This window comes from Phaethon aethereus (genome assembly GCF_964289735.1).
Source record: "Phaethon aethereus genome assembly, chromosome: 3".
NCBI classification, from domain to species: Eukaryota; Metazoa; Chordata; class Aves; order Phaethontiformes; family Phaethontidae; genus Phaethon; species Phaethon aethereus.
The window spans coordinates 128,857,444-128,878,264 of record NC_138576.1 but is presented as its reverse complement, the minus strand read 5'-3'; the positions used below and the strand labels follow the sequence as shown (position 1 = coordinate 128,878,264).

The 20,821-nt window shown below is 45.2% G+C and overlaps 1 protein-coding gene across 1 annotated transcript in view; it reads right to left on the bottom strand.

The window, feature by feature from the left end:
• Positions 1–14,348, bottom strand: part of ZC3H6 (zinc finger CCCH-type containing 6) — a gene marked incomplete at both ends in the record, with an annotated part of 28,137 nt that extends 13,789 nt beyond the window's left edge. The window contains 3 exons of the mRNA XM_081997400.1: positions 743–868; positions 2,213–2,393; positions 14,257–14,348. Of these exons, the coding sequence (XP_081853526.1) occupies positions 743–868; positions 2,213–2,393; positions 14,257–14,348 (399 nt within the window). The remainder of the gene's footprint in view (positions 1–742; positions 869–2,212; positions 2,394–14,256) is intronic.
• Positions 14,349–20,821: the final 6,473 nt, after the last annotated feature.

Here is a 20,821-nt window from a genome sequence, read left to right as displayed (position 1 = left end):
TTTAACGTATACAGTTTTAAGTGCTGCTTAGACAAACTACTATTAAAATAATTTTTTTTTCCCTTCATGATCGCCGTATCTGGACGATCCTGGACACAGATGATGCAATCTGTTCTGTTTCTCTCAGTCAGGATGAAATACTGCTTACAGCCACTCCTAAGCCAGCACTGTCCCTTCTCCAGTTTCTGCAAGGCAGGATCTTCAGTTTATTAATAAAATAGTCTGGCTTAGAGGTTTCTGGAATGGTTTCAGGCTAAAAGGAAAAGTCTCCACTCCTCTGAAGTACCAGAGTTTCATCAAGCCTCTAGCTGCTCTATCTCAGCTTTAGAGAACAGCATTCTGTTTCACCCAGTGGTCTCGGGAGGACTATCGAGCTGCACAGACTGAGAAAAGCCAGGACAAATTGAACTAGCAGAAAGCAGAATCAACTCTAGATATTTAAAGGTGGCTTTTCAAGAGCTGTTTCCTCTTAGTACAGTCTAAATCCAATGCAGGCATTAATAAAGATATCCTAATTGTTGCCTGATGGAGGAACAAATAGTATCAGGTTTGTTTACACCACCTACATTCATGGCACAGATAATGCCTTACATTTGGAATTCTACCCAAGGACATGAGAACTAGATGTGTTTCCTGAAATCTGAGAGAATGGGTACTGTGATCAAGGCAGCCTTCAATAACTGCATCATTTACATTACAACTAAATAGAGTCATGAGACATCAGTTTAAAAAAAAATACTACCTGACTGAATGAAGAATCATAATCTCTGTACGAAGAGCTGCTACTCTTTTTATGTGGTCTTTCTGTACGCTCAATATCAGAATCATGGCTGTAGTCTGAACTGTCATCACTGGAAGGAGAGTTATGCTGGAAAAAAAGAAAATAGCACACTCAAACGCTGTTATATAATTCTCTGTGTAACTGGTCTGTTGTATATGTACTTAAAGGAAGAATTAGCCCAAGAAATGAAAATATTTTCTTAATTCTCACAAACCTCTGCTTCTGAGAGAAGCTAAAGAAAGCACACTCTTTGGTGACCCACTCTTTTTATCAGAGAAATAGATCTGATCCGATGAGGCTTCTGAATGTAAACATTGAGGGCTATGTGGTTTCTCTGGGTTGTATCAGCTTCCTACGGATCCCTCTGAGCCCTGCTTCTTTGCAACAAAGCAGGGATGCTGCTGGAAGGCTAACAAAACTGGGAGATGGCTAGAAACTTGCATATGGCCATAGAAATTATTAGCATCCTGTCATTTTCTGCTGGGACAAAACTCAGAGTTACTGCATTACAAGTGTTTTATTTATTGTTTTGCAGAAAACTTAGAGGGGAAACCACAGGAGAATACTACATTTCTGTGATTTTTAGAAAAGGACCATCAGGTTTAATTTTCTAGGTTAAAAGAGATTCACAGAATTTAAGTCGATTAAAATATATATCAGATACATTATCTTAATGAACTTTACTGAAGAATTCACTTAAGCAGCATGAAATCTTTTCTTTCCATAAATACAATAATTAGCACAAAAAGTGAAATTCATCAATTTATATTTTGCCTCATCCTAAAAAACTTTCACTCACTATGGTTCAGCTACCATCACTGTTGTCAGTGGACAGTGCTTAACTTACGCGGCTGCTTAAGATTTAGACAATTTAAGAAGTGGTTTATTTAACACTTCGGCCTTTCATGTCAGAACTACCACAACCATTGACAATGGTGAACAGTAAAATGCTCATAAATGTCAGTATTTTGTAAACTGCTATTAGAAGAAAGCATCCAATGAAGATGTGTATCACAAATAACATAGTTACACCCACAGTCTGACTTTGTACTTCTTTAAAACATAAACAGAAGAAAACCAAGTTTTGGAAAATGCATTTAGGTAAAGCTAACATGTAAGTTTCCAAACTATCATTTGAAATGTGCTACGGCTGGATTATTTAATGATTTATTGTCTTACCCCACATAAACTGTCACTGAAATGTGTGAATATGCACTTCCATGTGTCGAAAGTCTATTTAAACAAATTCATTAATATTGAAGCGCACTGGAATTGCTAGGAATCCCAAAACTTTCCCTCAGAGACTGAAGATTGCCTAAACAGTAATAAAACCATTTTAGATTTCTTCTCCAATTCCCTGGATTCTTCTCTAAAGCTGGAAACCTGGAATTCAAATAAGCACCTCCAATATTTTGATTTGCATTTCCTAACCTTATGCTTATCCCGTCTTCTCCTTTTTGATTTTTTCTTTTCTTTTTCTTTTTTGCGTTTCTTCCGTGATTTTCTATGTCCTTTTTCATTTTTCTGCTTATCATCACCTTTTGTACCATGTTCTTTCACATCTTCATATGCTGCATCATCTATTTCACCATCTTCTAGCTCTCCATCTTCTCTGTAGGGGGAAGAACATCAATACAATAAAATTACATGTTGTTATCCACCTCATCTGTCCAACAGCTCAGTAAAAACAAACACATGCAGTATTTCTTTCCACCAGTTACATGTTTATACACGTACGTGCGCTTTTTAATACACGTAACACCCCAAGAACTACTAGGATTTTAGAATTTTATTTTATAAAGAAAAAATGGAATGCGAGCCATTAAACGGCCTTGAATTGTACTGAAAAGTAGAAAGTTTAAAAACTATGTATTTTTTTCACTTCTCAGAACAAAGGTCGTCTCTTCTTACATAGTTTTCTCCCACCTAGATAAAAAAAACCTGCTTCAATATAAAGCACTCTGTTGCCCTTAAACATTTCAAACTGAAGAGGTAGTTCAACGATTTCTAGAAATACTTCTACTACAATGCTATTACATGCCTTTATGGTGCTGTATTTGAAGAACAGATGTGGTCAAAATCAAAGGCAATTAAAAGTCTCTGAAAACCGTATAGTTAAAAAGTAGCAATAACAAAAACAAGCAGTTGGGCGCTGCAGGAGAAACTACATAGTAATACAAACACATTTCCTCCAACACACCAGCTCCTGGAACTAAAGATGGGTCTGTAGTATCTAGGGTGTAACGGTCAAAGTCATGAGCAATTCAAAAAAGGAGAATTCATTTAGTGGTTAAGTGCGTTCTTCAAAAGAAATTAGTAGTAGTAGTTGACAAGAAAGGAGTACTTAATATATAAATTTCATTTGCCAGAATCTAAAAACCGACAGAAAACAGCCATCTAAGCTACCCAGGGTAGGTTTTTTTCTTTTTAAAACCTGTAACACATTTGGAGGGAGTTGTTTCATACATCAATCAATACTGTAAATGGAAAAAAATATGCATGTGAACATAACTTCTTCATATGAATGTGACTGTCTCAGAAGCCTTCAAACTGGAATAACACCAAAGGCTAATTTAAAAAAAAAAAAAAACTAACACAAAATCTAACACTTCAAGTGCTCATACACTAAATAACAGAAAGGCTTGTGCTTATCTCCATCAGTAGGGAAAAAAAGTTTCTATGATTACGTAAGACTTTATTTATGACCCAAACAGTAACAACCCTGAAAATATTTTGCCATGAAAGAAACATTTTGACAAAACACCAGCTAACTTATTTCTCATCCTTATTTCAGACATACTGCTGAAGCACTCTCAACTATTTTGTATTTGCTGGGGTTTGGTTGTGGAAGAATTCGCTGCTTTCAAAAGTTTGTAATTCAGCCTATATAATTATTTCTAAATTACTGTCACTGCTTCAGGAATTCAGCCTTTGCAGGCATCGTGGAACCTTACAGAAACTCAGTCCTGAATTTTTACATGGAGATTACTTCAAAATGCCATCAGTCCTACAGTGTCTGAAACCCTCACTCTATGAATCTACCAGATTCAGCAGATGGTGAGGGCAAGCAAGGGAGAAGCCTGTATACACTAGAAAGCTATTAAAAAAAACCCCAAACTAAACCAAGATCAAATTAGTGCTGGGGGCAGTAGAAGGAGTTAGGACAGAAGTAGTAATTAGGCTACATTAAATTGCCTTACAATTTGTCCCCCTCAGTCCTGTATTCATGATGTATTAGCTAACCTGATGGTCAACTCTGTCTACTTCAAGGGACTGCAAATAGTAGGAAGGGGAAAGAACTCAGCAGGAAGCAAAAGACCTTGAGTCTCCACAGTAAAAAAACAGTGGTTAAGAAGTTAGAAGCAACCCAAAGCTCTGACTTTTTCTAAGAGGAGTAAATGGATATGCCAGGGAGAAGAAGAGGGGAGAAGACATGACTGCTGTATTGTCACCTCCTATGTCCTGGAACTACTTAGAACTAAATACTCTTAACAACCACAATGCAAAAAAGAGGGGGAGGAAAAAAAAACCACACCCAAACAACAAACCAACCAAAAAAACCCACAAAGATACGACTATAGATCACTAACCAGACAAAAAATTGAAGGAAAAAAACCCACATTTGGCTTATCAACTGGCATAAAGGTTCTGGAGAAAAACTAAGGAAATCCATCCGTTTCAGGGCACCACCTCTTCACTTTTAATTCTTAACTCTTGGTGGGATCCTACAGCATACCTACAGCAACACTTTCCCATCATCTCGTGGCAGCCCACTGCAACCACGTAAAGACAAGATATATACATACAAGCCTGATGAAGATGCTTTGCTGTATTACATGATCGAGAAGGGGACTCGAAGAGCATTCCTAAGCAATGCACAAAGGGCTGCTAGCCTGCATAGCGATTGAGAAAAAAACTCCTGGAATATGGGAGAAAACTATCTTCTAGACCGGTATTGAAGTTAGTTTTGTTTTGCTAAGTAGCATGAAGTAACAGGAATGGTAAGAAGGAAAGTTTATAAGAAGCTTTCAAATGTCAAAATATTAAAAAAGTGGGCATAAAAAGACAGATTTAATCTGAATAAAAGATTCTGCTATGGAAAGTATCATTTAAAGACCATCACTTATATTGATGGGCAGTAAAAGAAAGTTCACGGCAGGCAGTGGACTTTCAGGAATTACTGCCACAGGCAGTTGTTGAAGCAGATGGCAGCAGCCACCGAAAGGGACAGATGAACTCACAGAAAACAAGCCCGTTACATGGCTGCTCCCTCCAACACACCAAATACAACTGTGGGTGCTAAGAAAACAAAAGGGAACTCAGAAAGACGGTAAGAAAAACTGCTCAACTCCCATGTCTTAAGTTTAGCTACAATGCAAATGCAATTGTCACTGGTTTTGCTTATGGCCTTAAACATTTACTTGGACACATTTTGAAAAGGACATTATTTTTTAAGGCAAATATAAAACAACAGGAAGCTATGAAGTCAAAGTTAGCTTTTGAACAACGGAAATTAATAATAATAAAGGTATACCCACTACCAAGTGGGCACCAAACATGAAGTAGAGAGGCAGCTTCAGAACCTCTTTTTACGTGATTTTTAGAAGGTGCTCACGGAGATCTGCTCATACACAATCCTTACGCCACCTCACAAAGGAGAACGTAACACCAAGATACTCCCATACTTAAGAAGAGATAAAGGATCTTCACCATAAAGCATAAAATAAACCCTGTCTTCAAACACCACAGTGTCCATTATCTCCAGCATTCCCTGACAAATTCTGAAGTACATCACATAATATCCCAAGAAAGCATTTGTCACATCTTTCCAGGAGGTACTTGATTCATAAAGTGTGCCTAATGAAACTGGAACACAAATATTTATGGAACACCTGCAGCTATTTGAAAAAACAATCTTTCATAATTTGAGCTAAACTTACTCTCTCAAGGATATCTGCTCAATTAAAATGTTCTCTTAAGTAAAATGCCTACTGAAAATGATCTTTGGGAAATAAGGTAGTTACCAGCTACCAGTTCCTTTGGGAACTGTCGTCATATATTTATACTTCTGGGATGCATCCAGAACTCGAATTAACTTTCTAGTAAAACAGTTGTGCAGAATCTCAGTAATACTATCCTTCGGATTGCATTTCAAAGGTAAGATTACAAAGGTCCTCTAATCCTCAAATGCCTAAATTCTTTCCACAACGTCCTAGAATTTTCCAAGCATCAAACTTCAAGAATGTAAAAAAAAAAAAAAAACCAAAACCAAACAAAAAACCCCCTCACGAACAACGGGATAAACAGGATTTGAAAATTTGAAAAGATAATGGTCAAAAATGTATCATTTCTTTGAAATACTTTAATTATTCTTCAAAGAATGTTTAAAGGAAGTGATAGGGCAGAAATTACCTTCTGTTTTATAGGCTTTTTTTTCCCCATTTAAAATCCAAACTGGAGCTGTAAGCTAGAAAGTGAGTGTAGAACCTACCCCTTTTAGAAGTTCACTTCCTAAATATATTCCACAGACTGGGCTATAGGAAGCTGCTTTGGGAAGGGCTTTCAGTCATGCGAACCAAGACTACCTCCTTTCCACTATGAGTAATAAAAGTCAACAAACAGATGTGGTCTGGAAAAAAAAACATAGCTAGCAGATGATTTTCTAAGAAATGGGTCCGAGTCTTGGGTTGCTTTCCCTTTGGCAGGTATCTACAGCAAACAAATCGCAACACTGATCTAATAAGAGACAATATGAACTTCTGTTTCGCAAAGTACAGCTTCTTGCTTACAGAATATTCTAGGCTTACACAGTATCTTAGTACGCTTCTATTATTTCTGGAAATGCCTGACACTCAAAAACCAAAATCTTCTCGATCTAGAAAAGCAAGGAAGTATAATTTTGTTGTATTTTTCAAAATTCACTTCTCTTTCAACTACCCTATGCCACAAGACAATACACCACAAAAACAACCTTCGCTGAAATAATGCCAACAAGCTGTGGGGGGAACAGTTTACGATGCCTACACAACGCATACCTCGGCAGTCAAAAAGACAGCTCTGCACTGAAGGAACAAACACTGGCAATTTTTACCTTCTGCCGTGTGTTATTTTCTTGGATTCTATACTTGTATTTGCAAAGGCTGAACTAAACCTGATGCATCTTCAGATTAACAGAAATTAATCCCTGACCTATTACAAAGCAGACCTGCAGTATAAACTTCTAGCACAGAAAATAGCAGAAGAGGTTCCTCACCTCTAACCAGTGATCTCGGCTAGAGTTACCAAGCCCCTCCCATCCTAGGGCATTTAAAGTCCTTTTGGAAAAGAAACAAAAGCGTCTTCATTACATACCCAGTTTAAGTGGCTTAGAGGTGTTTGGCGACCGCTGCCTGACCTACTGGAACTCTTTCATGAAGAGTCCTGGATGACTTGAATGATTAAACCAAGTTGCCACATGGTACTGCTATTTCCTCACATGACCCATGGGACAGCAAATGCAACCTTGCAATCCAGAACACAAGAGATGCAAAATTAAGTAAGATCACCTAGACTCCACGAGCTAAACAAACGGCAGCAGACTGGCCATGATCTTTCCTATGAGTCCCAAGAAGGACTAGGTACACACACAAAAATTTGGTTCACCTCCAAATCTGAGAGAAAGAATTAAAATCGCTGATGGATCACTCCCTCTACCACAATCTCCAGACACTCAGAGCTTGACAGATACGTGAAAACAAAACCATAAAGCGTTTCCACTGTCCCAAGTGTATTTCTAGAGCATCTCCCAAATGGATTAGAAAGGCACAGAAGTCAAATTATTTTTCAGGAAGAATCAGTCTGGTAACATCACTGAAAGAGCAGTTATGCAAATATTTAGTTACGGAAAATAAAAATTCACACATAAAGCAACTCACCATTACTCCAGTGTTTACAGTTTAATTTCCAACATTCAAACTCAGCTTTTACTTACCTTTCTTGCCCTTAGTCCGAATCATTTTTAAAAATAGCATCCTTTATGTTCAAAGAAGATTTACAACTCAAGCTCCTTAAATCCCAGACACAAAAACAAGATGCATTTTTCTCGGTACATTGAAGACTGTAGCTCTGGAATACTTTAAGAAAACTAAAAGGGTTTTGCCTGTTTTCCCACTCTTCCTAACAGCAGTACTTAGCATACTTGCAGATACAGCAGGTGCTACATGAGAACTGTACTTCTGTATGTTATAAGAGCTTACATGAACGAAATCATACAACCAGAATGTGAATCTCTCTCACCAAACATTATTTTCTGCTAAGTCCATTTCTGGTAGGTTTGATTGACAGCTAGGCAAAGGTTTCATTTTAAAACAATTGCATTTTGCTTTACAATATGATGCTTTTGCCTTTATTTATTAGAATAAGCCTTGAAGAGAATATAAACAGCCAAAGGCTTCTGAAAGCATTACAAAGACTAGAAAAAGTACATAGTAGATAAAAATTAAAGGCTGGAAACACGTCCCTTTTACTTCTTGTACACATAGAGAAAGGACACAGTAGCAAGAATGCAAACTTTATACATGAGCAGATCTCTAATACATTAAGTAATACATTATTTTTTAAGAAGCTACTAATTTCTGGTGACAACTGAATATTACTGTCCAAAAAGAAAATAAAATCTATTTCTTCCTAAAGTGAGTGCATTGTTAAACCTTAACCTCTTTTTTTCTGCAATGAGCTCTAGAAGAGATAGGTTATCAGAAAACATCGAGGATGTCCAAAACCTCATCTTCTCATATAGAAACCGTATATTAAGGGCCCTTAATTTACAGGGGCCGATAACAGATTCATACCCCTGTTCTGCTGACCTCTGAGTCCTGATAAGGACATACAATGCAGGAGAGAGAGTTTAAACTGATGAGTAACTACCCAAGCGTTTTTGACAGCAGTCAAGACTTACTTAGTGAAAAAGCCCTACACCCCTCCCAGATATTTTTCCTCCTTAGTTTCCTTTGGGCATGTTTTCCTTAGTACCCCAAACTAGATTTCTCCCTCAGCCCCTCTGCTCTAGCTCCTCATACATTCCTGCCGCTTCATATGACCCTCCTGCATATATTTTCCACACCCAGTGCATCTAGAAAAACATGGTGCTATGTGACTGCACAGACATACACACTATCACTTCTCATCATTACATGCTTACTTTCTGTCCTGTTCACTACCATGCAATGCACTTGCAATAATATTCTCACAGGTAAGATTTTTTTTTTTTTATAAAATCATGAAGAGCATAATAACTCAGACACAATTCAATGACATGACAACTACATGTCTAAAATAAGATCTTAGAGGGCTAAAATTCACAAAATTAATTTTTCCTACCACGCTGCTACGCTAAAGAATTTATGAATTAATAAGGAAAATAACTACAAACGAGATGGTGGTGTTGCAGTTAACACAAGCCAGCGTCCACCATGAATCGGCACTGGCTTCTTTAACAGTTATGCAGCTCTCTTAACAGCACTTTTAAGCTGCCCATTAGTTTTGACCACTCTGCAAATGTGAGTTATTTTAATCTACAGCCAGGCAGTGAAACTGCATCATGAAAAGTTAGAGACCAGATTGCTTGGGGTTTTTAACCTCTGTTTTGCCTTCATCCCCGGGGCTGGCTGTGTTCCCATACAATGGGGGAAGGAAGTAAAAAAGACAACAGTTAAGGCATGCCAAAAAAATAGCTTCCTATGGTAGTACTGGAGGCCAACGAACAACTTTTGGAAAGTTCACCTTCTCACCCTGCCACCTAACCATCTCCAGTCTCTGGGGCTTAACACTGTAGAAGAAATTACAGAAATTCACACAGGCCACCTCCTCCGCAGCAGCAGGATGAAGAGTAACAGCTATGCAAGCCAGCTGTGTTTTTGCCACTCCTGCAATGTTTGCTGGACGGCAAGTAAGCCTTTTTTGCCCACAGGGCATATTTGGGAGTGATTATCTCTTGAGTTCCTATTTTCCTAATGTCAAAGCAAGTTTTGAAATCATGCTCGAAAACAATAAATTGCTACAAGGCTGAATTCAGCTGATCACAAACAACTTCAACTTAACATGAACACATTCCTTGGTGATTAACTATTATTGAAAAAAATCTCCAAAGCCAGCTATAAGTAAACATTTTCAAACGAAATTATGCACACATGGACAGAGGGCATTAAAGCACCAGGTGGAATAAAAGAGACACATATAAATCGTCGAGTCTAACTAAAGACGGATAGAAGCTTCATGGCAAGGGAGGCTGGGAGAGCAGTCAGGCTGGACAACAGCAGCTGCAGATGAGATCTTTAGCTCTTCTGCTCCACAAATGCTTCCCTGATCTGTAACGCTACAGTGCTTCACGGTGCTGAGGAGCCACGTGGATGGAGACAAGACACGGGCAAAGCCACTTGCAATATAATGTTGACTAAGTAGTAACGGAGAAAACATACAACTGAGGTATATAACACAGATTTCAATTTGCTGTTACTCGTCTTGGTTACAACCCACCACTTGCACTTTTTCCCCTTTACTTGCCACCGGCTGTAATTTAGCAGAGCAGGTCTCCATTACGGTGAACCAGGCAGACCTGTTCAAGCTGCAGGGTAAATCATGCTCGCTGAGGAGTGCAAAATTGGTAGATGGAAAAGGAGCAGGCAATTCCTAAGACAGCTGGAAGAGGAAACTGGGAAAATAAAATAAAAAAAAAGGGGTGGCTGGGTGGAGTCTCTGGTCACCTGGCTCATCTGGACGTACACCAGGCACACACCGCTGGTGAAGGAGAAGCTTTGGAAGAGCAGCACCAAGCCAGAAGCAGGCAGACTCACATATCAAACACTACCAACTTCATTTTAAAATGCAAAAATTGTATCAAATACATAATGAAAAAGTGTACAATGAGGATTAGCCTGGTTCTGGGGAAAAGGAACCTGAAATGCAACAGACAAGCCCAGCTTGGAAGTGGCATTTCCAAACATCCTCTGCAAAAATCAGGACAATTTTCTAAAGAAACCTTGCGCAGGCCACTCAGGTGTCTGTCAGAGAGCTGTCTCTAACACAGGATTTCCTTTATTGTACCATGAGCACATAAAAAGTGACCTGATACTTACACTTGCAATGCAACTCCTAAGACCATGCTGGCTACAGAAGCACTACTTGCACCTCTGTGATCTGTGAGTTAGCATCTCAATGTTTAGACCTATCATTAGGTCACTGCTATTTTTACAGCAGACAAGGGTATAAGAAATCTCCAAGTCTGGAGATTAAATGACAGTAAAGCAGAGATAGCCAACAGAAACCATCAGCACTAACCTAATGTTTTAGATTTTAAAAATAAATTAAGTCCAAGTTACTTTCTGAAGTTCCTGGCAATTGTAAATCTGGCACCGATTTCAAATGCAGAACCAACTGCAGCAAACAAGTCCTTCTCATGCCTGTAATAGCTCACCATTAGTCAGAAAATCAAAGTCTACAGAAGTCTGCATGAGGACTGAATTCTCTTCTATTTGTGACAAGCGTTTAGTTCTGATCTTAGGCGTGTACATTCATCTACAGCATGATGTATATGTGGTACAATGCCTACAAAATAGTTTGAGAGAAACATGAAGCACCCAATCCTGCAGATAATGGTAACAGCAACCACAACTAACCAAGTAATCAGACCTTGCTGACGTCCAGAAGGGAGCGAGAACTTGCACATACGGCCACGTTATATACTGGGGCTCCTTTCTGAGAGTTACACTCCTCTTTTCAACACAGTCTCACCTTGCTGATGGCAAGGAGGGGGCTGTGTTCGTGTATACTCAAAGAGGATTTTGCTTTTGTGTATTTACTTGCTGTAACTGAGTTTGCCTGCAGTTGCCTGCCTCAACCTTCTTTCTTACCCTTTCAAAGATTACCTATATAACCAGCAATCCTTAATAAAACCTAACCTTACAATAAAAACTTTAAAAAAAAATCTGTTATCTGTGTGTGCATAGAAAGTCTCAAATGCTTCATTAAAGAGAACGTTACCACAATGAGTTAACTAAAAATATTTACAGAATGAGAAACCTTCCTCACTTAATCAGGTGCCGCATCTATAAACCAAGAAAGCAAAGACTTTGGATTAAATAATCTTCCAACTTAGAATATTCAAAGTGTGGACAGACAATGTTTTTCTACTGTTTTCTACTGCTCAAAACCACTAACCAGCTTCTTTAGAATTCTACAGATCAGTTCAAAAACAAACTAACTAAATGTTAACAGAAATGCTATTAATTTGTGCTGCACAAATTGATCTAATCTGTTAAATGATTGCAGCAGCTTCCTATTATGGGCTGTACCTACAGTAAAATAGTCCTACTGAGCTACCAACGCAGTACAAATTGACTGCAAGATAAAACGTATTGACACTAGACTTGTTAATTTTAAAACACCAAACTAGTATTAATTACAGTGAGACTCCAAGGGCACTCAGAATATGAGTGTATCAGGTACTTGCATTTTTCCTATAGAAATTACAACTGGCTTTTCAACTGACTACAACAGGGACTGAACAAAACCAATTCAGTACTAAAACACGTTCATAGTTAAAGCTGTGCTGCCCCTCCCCTTGGTGAGTCAACCATGTTTTCTGTGGACAGGAAAGACCCTGTTTCCCTTCAGGCCTTCACAGTCACCAGAGTGATCAGGGAAATCTTTATAAACTTCATAAAGTTCAAATATTACATTTTGACAGGATTACATTTGCACACCTAATATAATAGCAACACTTATATTTGGGGCTTTTTTTTTTTTTTAAACAACAACTGTAGGTGTATTAAGAATACACTTTACTATACAGGTCTCAGATCAGAGGGGAGCAGAAGTTTTATACAAGTCTTGTTTACAAAAAAGTATTATTTAGCAATGCGTTTATTGCTAGAGTCTTCTGCTTTGCTGAAATTAAGACATTATAAAGCAATGTTTATAAATTAACCTGTATTAAAAGTATATTAGACTATAAGGTAGTACTTATTTATTCTATTTCATAATTAACCAGTGTAACAACAGGTGTACTGGTGAGAACAGCTGGTTAGAGGAACTCTACTGGTCAGCATCACATGAGTAACTCTAAGTTAGAAAGCCACACTTCCAGCTAAGCACTGGGTAACATGGGCTCGTCCTCAAGGACTTTAAAACACAAAGTATTTTTAATCCCTGAAACAGTAAAAACTCACAGACTTACTAACTCCAGGAATGCTAACACACTTTGCCTGCTACTGCTGCACAGTTTTAAATGAGTAGTTATGCTCTATCTTCATCAATTCCAGTGGATTACTAGTTTGGTTGTTTTTTTGTTTTTACACAGCACTCTTTTTGGAACATACAGCATGACACAACTTACACTATTTCACAATTAAAAGCAGGAAGGCGAAAACAAGAATCAGCAACTCTGGGGTCTGCCCTGAACCTGTCACTAAATCACAGTACTATTTTGGACCAGTCAGTCAGCTCGTGCGGCCCTCCACTTCCCAATTTGAAACCCAGAATTAGTGGCGCTTTCTCCAGTGAGGGAACGGTTACGTTCGCTCAAAAGATCTTTTTTCTTCCCCCCCCGTGTTATTCAGTCCTCTGAAGCAAGTACCAAGCATGGTTGTGGAGCTGTGTGGGGAAGACAGACTGAAGTCCAACTGTCGAAAAAACAGCATTTTTAACTCCAGCATTTGTGTCACAAATGCTCTGAGTAGATGTAGACTGAAGGACTGGTAGCTGTCACCCTGGCATAGTATTTTTGGAACTAGTTAGGAAGGCCAGGGCCGCCTGGAGAAAGGATTTGAATTTCCAGCAGCTGCAGGAGAGAAAGGGAGAGAGGAACAGAGGTCCTTTCACCAGGAACAGGACTCTGGTTTTCTGCGCATGGGGATTGAGAGGTGGCAAAGATAACGTCAGTCAGACCTTAATCTGCATAAAAAAAAGAACCAGTTAAATGTGTAAGGTGTAATCTGGCAAGAAAATGACGTTAAATATGGATCTGGTGAGAGATTCTTGTATGAACAAAAACAAGCAAAAAAAAAAAAAAAGAACCAAACAACTCAAAGCACCCCTTCCTACCTGACTAGCAGCGCCAGGGCAAGGGAGAAAAAGAACAATGGTGACATTCAACAGACACCCGCTGGAAAGTGCAATTTATGGAAAGAAATTAAAACAGTCCCCCTTCCCAGCCAGAATAAATAAATGAAGATGTAAAAGGCATGCATTCCAAAAAATAAAACCCTACTAATAATGCACTTCTAATTCAGTGACACCCCCCTCCCCTCCTTTCATTCCCCCCCCCCCCCCCCCGCCCCAGTCCTCACCCCGGTCTTCCAGCCTGAAGGTGACCAAAAACATCGTTAACCCCCTAGGCACATTAACACACAGCATCATCATCATCATCATCATTATCATCATCATCACCCCACTAGTATCACCATTATGAGAAGCGGAGAGAGAGAAGAATGTTACTCGACCTTTCGTCCCCTGCATGTTGCCTGTCAGAGTCGGGCATGTTTGGGTCAAGAACTGGGTTTGGGGGTTTGGAGAACAGGCTTTCAAAGGCCATTGTGCTGGCTGTGGTGTGGTGAGGAGGAGGGAGGTGGAGGAAGGCAGGACACTGCCGCTGCCCGTGGTGCGGAGGGAGGAGGAGGAGGTGGCGGCGGCGGCGGCGCGCACAGCCGCTCTGGGGGCGGCTCGGTGAGGAGGAGGGTCGGGTCCCTCAGTGAGGAGAGATGATGAAGGTTTCACTCACGGTTACTTAGTGAGACACTAACGGGCACTCAGTGCAGGGCGAGGCTGCACAGGCTGAGCCCGGCCGCCCCGCGCGGGCAGGAGGAAGAGGAGGCAGCAGCGGCGGCGGCTCGGAGGAGCAGGCCCGGGGCACAGGAGAACGAGAGGACACACACACGGGGGAAGGGAGGTGCTGGTGGCCGGAGATGGCTGCCCTAATTCTTCCTTACAAACATGGCGCCCGCTCGAGGCACTCTCACAAAATGGCGGCAGCGGCGGCGGCGGCGGCGGCAGCGGCGGCGGAGGAGAACGGCGGCAGCGGCAGCAGCGACCCCCGGCGCTTGCCCCCAGCTCGCTCAGCGGCCGCGGCCCGCACGCGCCGCCGCCACCACCACTGCGTCTTCCGCGCCCGTCGGGGCCGCGATGGCGTCGCCTCGCGCTGGCCGCCGCCGCCGCCGCCCGCGAACACGCTCCTCCTCCGCCGCCGCCGCCGCTCCGCCCCCCGCCAGCCGCCGTTGGCTGGCGGCCCCCCGCGTCACCGCGCCGACCAGGCCGCCGATTGGTAGCGACGTGCCGCCCGTCACGCCGCCATGACGTCGCGAGAGCGGCGGCGGGCCCCGCCCACCCCCCCGCGCGGGCGACGTGTGCGCGCGCGCGCGCCAGCGAGGGGAGCGCGAAGGGAGGGACGAGGGCGTGGCCCCGCCGCGCCGCGTGCGGGCTGGCGTCACGTGCGCGCCCCGCCGGCCGTTATGGCGGCCGCTAATGGCGGACGTCGCCCGTTACGGCGCTTTCGGGCCGCCCCCCCCCGCCCTCCTCGGGGTAACTTCCGGCGGCCCCGCCTCGCGAGAGCCGAGCCCGGTCCCGTCTCGGCCGCCATTTCACCACCTCCATCTCCCTCTCCCCCTCCCCGGTGCAGCGGCGGCCTCCTATGCCGTGTTCGCCCCCGCAGAGGGGGCCAGGCCTGCAGGCAATTAATTAGAGTGAGGCGTCTAATTAAAACAAGCGCCTTCCCCCCCCCCCCCCCCCCGGCTGTAAGACCCGTCGTCACTGCTGCAAGGTAAAGGCCATCACCACGCGCTTCCTCAGGCTGGGAAGCGTTTGAAATGAGGGGCCTCGACAAGTCGGCACATTCACCATTAACTAGTTCTTCCTTAAGAAGGGATAATTGCCCAGGGCACGATAAAAACCCGGTATTAAAAAGAGGTTAAGAGCAGATAGACTTTCATTGGGGTTAAGGGAAGAGTGACTTTGTTAGCACTCCAGTGGCTATCCTTTTAATAAAAAGGGAGGAAATCCAAAACTCATTAAGAAACCCAATAAAGAAAAAAAAGGCACCACCCACCAAACTTGCAGCGTTTGTGTTGACGATTCTGTCATCAGAAGTTGGACTTTGTGCTGTAACCGGCGCAGGCCGGACTCGCACCTTCAGCGGCTCTTTGCCAGATTGCAGCCCGGTGCGGGCTGGCATTTCCCACCTTCTTGCCGCTCTAATCCAGTAACTCGGGCAGCAGCTCTCAGCATCCCTTTCTTGGACGCGTTGTTTTGTGTTTTCAGTAAATTTCATCTCCTTCCGCAGCGCTGCGTCTCCCAAGTTCAGTACCTTCACCTCAGGAGGGTCTTGTCCAACTCATAAATAGCATCAGCTGCAAGTGTTGTCACCTCATTGCTCATCATTTCTTCCATAAACTTTATACATCTGTTTACAACAGCACTGGCACCAAGATGGAGATATCCCACCTGCTAGACCTCCGCACGCTGAGAGCTGGCTATTTACTCCTGCCCCAGTTCTGCTGACTCTCAGCAGTTCATAGTCCCCAGGAGAAGCTTGTTTGTTGTTCTCTAACCATTTTAACGATTTTTCTTTTAACATTGTCTTTTGAGGGACTTTGTCAAAACTCGCTGGAAAAATCCCAAAGAAGTTACATCAACTTATTTTCCTTTACAGGCTAGTCTCCTTGGCTTGAAGGGCTTTTCAGGACATATGACTCTCCTTTTCCAGTGCCAGCAATCCTAGCAAAAAATAAAAAAAGAGAACACCCACATCAATTCCCATCTGGGAAGGACATTTTTCCCCTGACACAGAGGCAAAGCGTGACCTCGCATCCATGAGGAAAGAGCCATCTCTCCATGGTCTCACACACCAGGCTAGTACCTGAGCAAGATGCACCGGGCAGGAGATCACAGCCAGATCATCACACAAATTCATGGAGACAAGAAAAGTCCAACGCCAAGCCAGAACCCCCCCCTGAGCTAGAGACCAGCACTCCTGCAGCTCAGGGACTGAAATAGGGCTCCGGGGAGCATGGCAGGGGCGTGGGGGGTGGCCTCAGGTGGGGCTGGTGAGGGCCATTAGGGTTAATTAAGCCTAATTAGCCCCATCACGTGAGCATCCCAGTGTGGTGTACAGCCCGGGAGCCAATGCCCACAGGGCTCCGCACCATCTCCCCAGGCATGGGGCAAAGAAAGAAAGAAAGAAAGAAAAAAAAAAAAAAGGAAAAAAAAAAAGGGGGGGATTTCAAATTCAGAATAAAAGCCTGGCTCCTGCTTTTCTTGCAGCGTGTAGGTGCAAAAATCCCTTTTAAGCAAAGAAAAACGTGTCGGCAGGAGCAGTGTGCAGCTGTTTGTTTAAATATCCCTACGTGTGTTTGCGTTGTCAGGGAAAAAGGTATGCTTGTGAGAAGCTCCTGAATGGCTCTCTTTTTTTTTTTTCTTTTTTTTTTTTTTTTCTTCCCTTTCCTCCAAAGTATAACTAAATTTGGCAATAGCGTCTAAACAAATTCCCCAGTACGCTCTCTCGGATATCACAAATATACTGGGATCTGGGGTATGGCGTGGAGAGCGTAGCAACATACCTAGCAACCATAACAAATAAAAATGTCGTGGTTCAGCTCTTCATTAAAGGCTGTAACAGGATTAATGAGCGTTTTGGCGTGCGTGCTCGTGCTTTCGCTTCAGTGAAGATTCGAACCGCGATAGGAATCTGGGGGGTGGGAGGAGACACGGCAGCGCTGATGGAGGTGCACCCGGCGTGGACTTTTCAGGTAATAAAATTCAGGTATTAACCTGCAGTTGAAAATAACCTGATGGCCTCTCGTGTGTGAAGGAGATAATTATTATCCTTTTCTTTGCAGGGATCTATCTCGTTAGACCGAAGGCTGGGAGAAGCGCAAGGGATGCTCAGGACTTTGGATGCTCAGCAGGGAGAGGCCCATCGGGAAGGCATTTTGGAAGGAGGATGATGAGTAGGAGGAGAAGATGGGACGTGAAGCCGTGGTCGCCTCCTCTCACCCCTGCCCTGAGGTTGGGGCTTGTCTCCCGTCGCGGGGTGAAGAGGAGAGGGACCTTGGAAATTCAAAGGCGCCGAATTTCTCTCCTGGCACCTCGGCGGGCGCTGCGTAGCCTCCCTCCAAGGCCACCTCTGCCGCGAGGTCTTCAGCCTTTGCATCCTCACCCGACAGCCATTTGGGGCCGGAAACCGCGGCTTTGGGGCTCGAGCAGAGCGGCCAACCACCCCGAGGCACGCAGAGCACGTCTGGAGCCAGCTGCGCCCGAGACCGCCTGCCTTCAGCCCGCGGAAGGGGAGCAGAGGCAAACCGGCTATTTTTTGGGCTCCGAAATGTTATTATCCCAAAGAGAAGTTGTATTTACTGGGGCCAGAAGAGCCTCTCTCTGCACATTCCAGGCTCAGGAAGTCTGGAAGATGCTGGAGCCGCTGCTCTGGGAGGAGGGAAAAAAAAAAAATCTCCTTTAGTCAGCTCAAATGCTGGCCAGAGGTTTGCAGCCCAGTCCAGGCACTGGAGAGCCGACCTTAAACGTTTCTGGGGCTGGAAGGGAGATCTGCAGCCAGCTAATGCTGGGAGAGACAGCCGAGCTTCCCAGCTCCGGTCCTGGCCCTCGAGGTGGGCGAGAAGCAGCTGGGAGGACGGGTACGGCTTCGCAAGCCCCGGCGCCGTGCCAGCCTGACCGGAGAGGGGAAACCAGTTCACCCTGGCCTTGGGAATTAGGAAACTGTTGTCAGTTTGGGGTTGTGCTGCGAGGAAAAGCCTCCGGTGCAAAGCTCCAAACGCCCGTCTCCAGCCTCGTTAGCTGGTTACAGCATCAGGTGGAAACTATTCTGCCCCGTCAGGAAGTTACCCTCTTACGGACTCCTGTTTTTTGGCTCCCAGAGCCTGGCAAGGTGGGGTGAGGAAAAGCACAATCGGTGCAAGGATGTTGAAACACGTTCACCCCGTCAGAGGTGCCGCGGCTCGGAACGGGCGATGGAGACGGCAGAGGTGAGGCACCAGGTGCTGCTCCTGGCACACCCCCGGCCCTCTCTTCGGCATCGTGTGGAGGAGCCCGTCCCCACGCGCAGGGGTTTCTTTTACCATCCCTAAAATGCGGTAACGGCACGTTGCAGAAGCACGTCCAACCAGGCTGGGCAACTGTGGCTGGGCGGACCCTGCTCCGGCAAACTGCGGGCTCTGGGCCACCCGCTCTGCAGCCTTCTTTCTCATAACTTCGTTTTCTTTCCCCAAAGCTGTCTGTCCATCCTCAGCTTTTCCTTAGAAATAAAATAAAATATTCCTTCTTGTTTCAGCTCCTTTCCCGTTACAGCTTTACGTCCTCCAGCAGTGATTTTCGGTGGCGTACGAGGACGCGGCCGGCCGCCTCCGCAGCGCTGCTCCCTTATCCGAGGCGTTAATTTGAAACACGCGCTGGGCTGGGTTCGCAGGGATCGCCCCCGGCCCCCTTCATCCGTCCCCGTGCACGCTGAGGGAATAAAACCGGCCACGTCCCCTGCCATCCGTATGGCAACCCGGTTGGTCTTGCAGCCCAACCTTCCCCGGCCAGGTCCGAAAAGCCTTCTCCTTCCCTGTGCTGAGGCCAGCTGCGTGCTGACAGCCCCCACGCCACCCCAGCATTGATGGGGCGTCCTCAGCGGGACAGGGAGGTCCTCCTGCTTTGGGAGAGGAGAGGACATCCCAGCCCCCTTGGAGGGAGGCAGCTCCGAGCCGCCCCACCAGCCGCTCCTTTCTCCTCTCCTGAGGGTCCTCCTGGGCTTTGTCCTCCTGCTGCGGGGGGGGTCTTTCCCTGCGGATCTCCAGCATCCCCGTCTAAAGGTGGGCAACCCCCAGGTCTGCCGCTCTGCAGGCACCCGCGCTCCCGCTGGAGCCGGGCCACCCCTCTCCGCCACCGCCCGCTTTTATTTTAACCTTTTTTTTTTTTTTTTAAAGCATTTGCGTGGAAGATTTGGGTTTTCATTTCCCTCCCCCAGCGCAACCCCGGGATGCATTTCCCTGCCCGGCTCCGCCGTCCAACCGGAGAGCGCCCGCCAACCCAAACATCCTCCATCCGCCGTGCCCGGGCTCCGGCAGCCCCGTGCCGACAGCGGCCGGCCCCTTCCAAGCGACGTAAAGCAGAAAAATAAAAATAAAAGAGGCAGGTTCTTGCCCCACGGACCCTGAGCCCCCCCTCCCCATCCCGGCCGACTCCGGGTGAGCATCGTTCCCCCCCCCCCGCCGCACGCGTATCGGGTACTTCGCTCTGCACCTGCTATATCGTCGTTTAATGGTACTAAAACCAGCATAATGAAGAAACATGCATAAACGTCGAGGTTTTGTGGCTAACATGCACAAGCGCCGCGCCAAGGAAGAGGTACCGAGGGGCAAGGGAAGACCGGGGAGGTGCGTGTGTGTCCCCCCCGGCACGTGTTACAGCCCGACCCCAGCTGCTCCGCGGGCCGCTCACGCACCGCGGGCTGGGGGCTGGCGGAAAAATGAAATATTCACGCCCTCAGCTCCCTCAACGCCAGCGCCACGCGCGGCCGAAGCCCCCCCCCCCCGCCCCGAGGGGGTGCAGCGGGGAGGGGGACGCGGGCGGGCAACCCAGAGCAGGAGGTTTAAGGAGCTGCCGCCCGTGGACTGGAGCACGGGACGGCCCCAGCCCACCGCCAGCACCCACCTACGGCGCACGGGGACCCCTCCTTCGCCCCGTGCCAAGGAGGGCATCGGCAGCCAGCCAGGTCTTGCGGGGATGGATGTTCGGGGATTTTTGCTCCCAGTCAACCCTGGGGGATCAAGACGCCAGACCGGCCCCTTCCCCGTGGGCTGCCGTGGGTTTTCTCGGCACCCCAAGGGGAGCAGAGGCGTGTTTTTTCGGGGCTGGGGTCAGCAGAAGCAAGCCCGGGCCAGCGGGGAGAAGAGCGGTAGCGGCTATGAGCCTCCCTCCTCCTGCAGGCGCCAGCTTAACTTCTTTCCTAAAGAAAAAAAAAGGAATTAAAAAGGAAATCGGGGCCGTGGTTTCTATCCGGTTTTCTGCGCTGTGTAG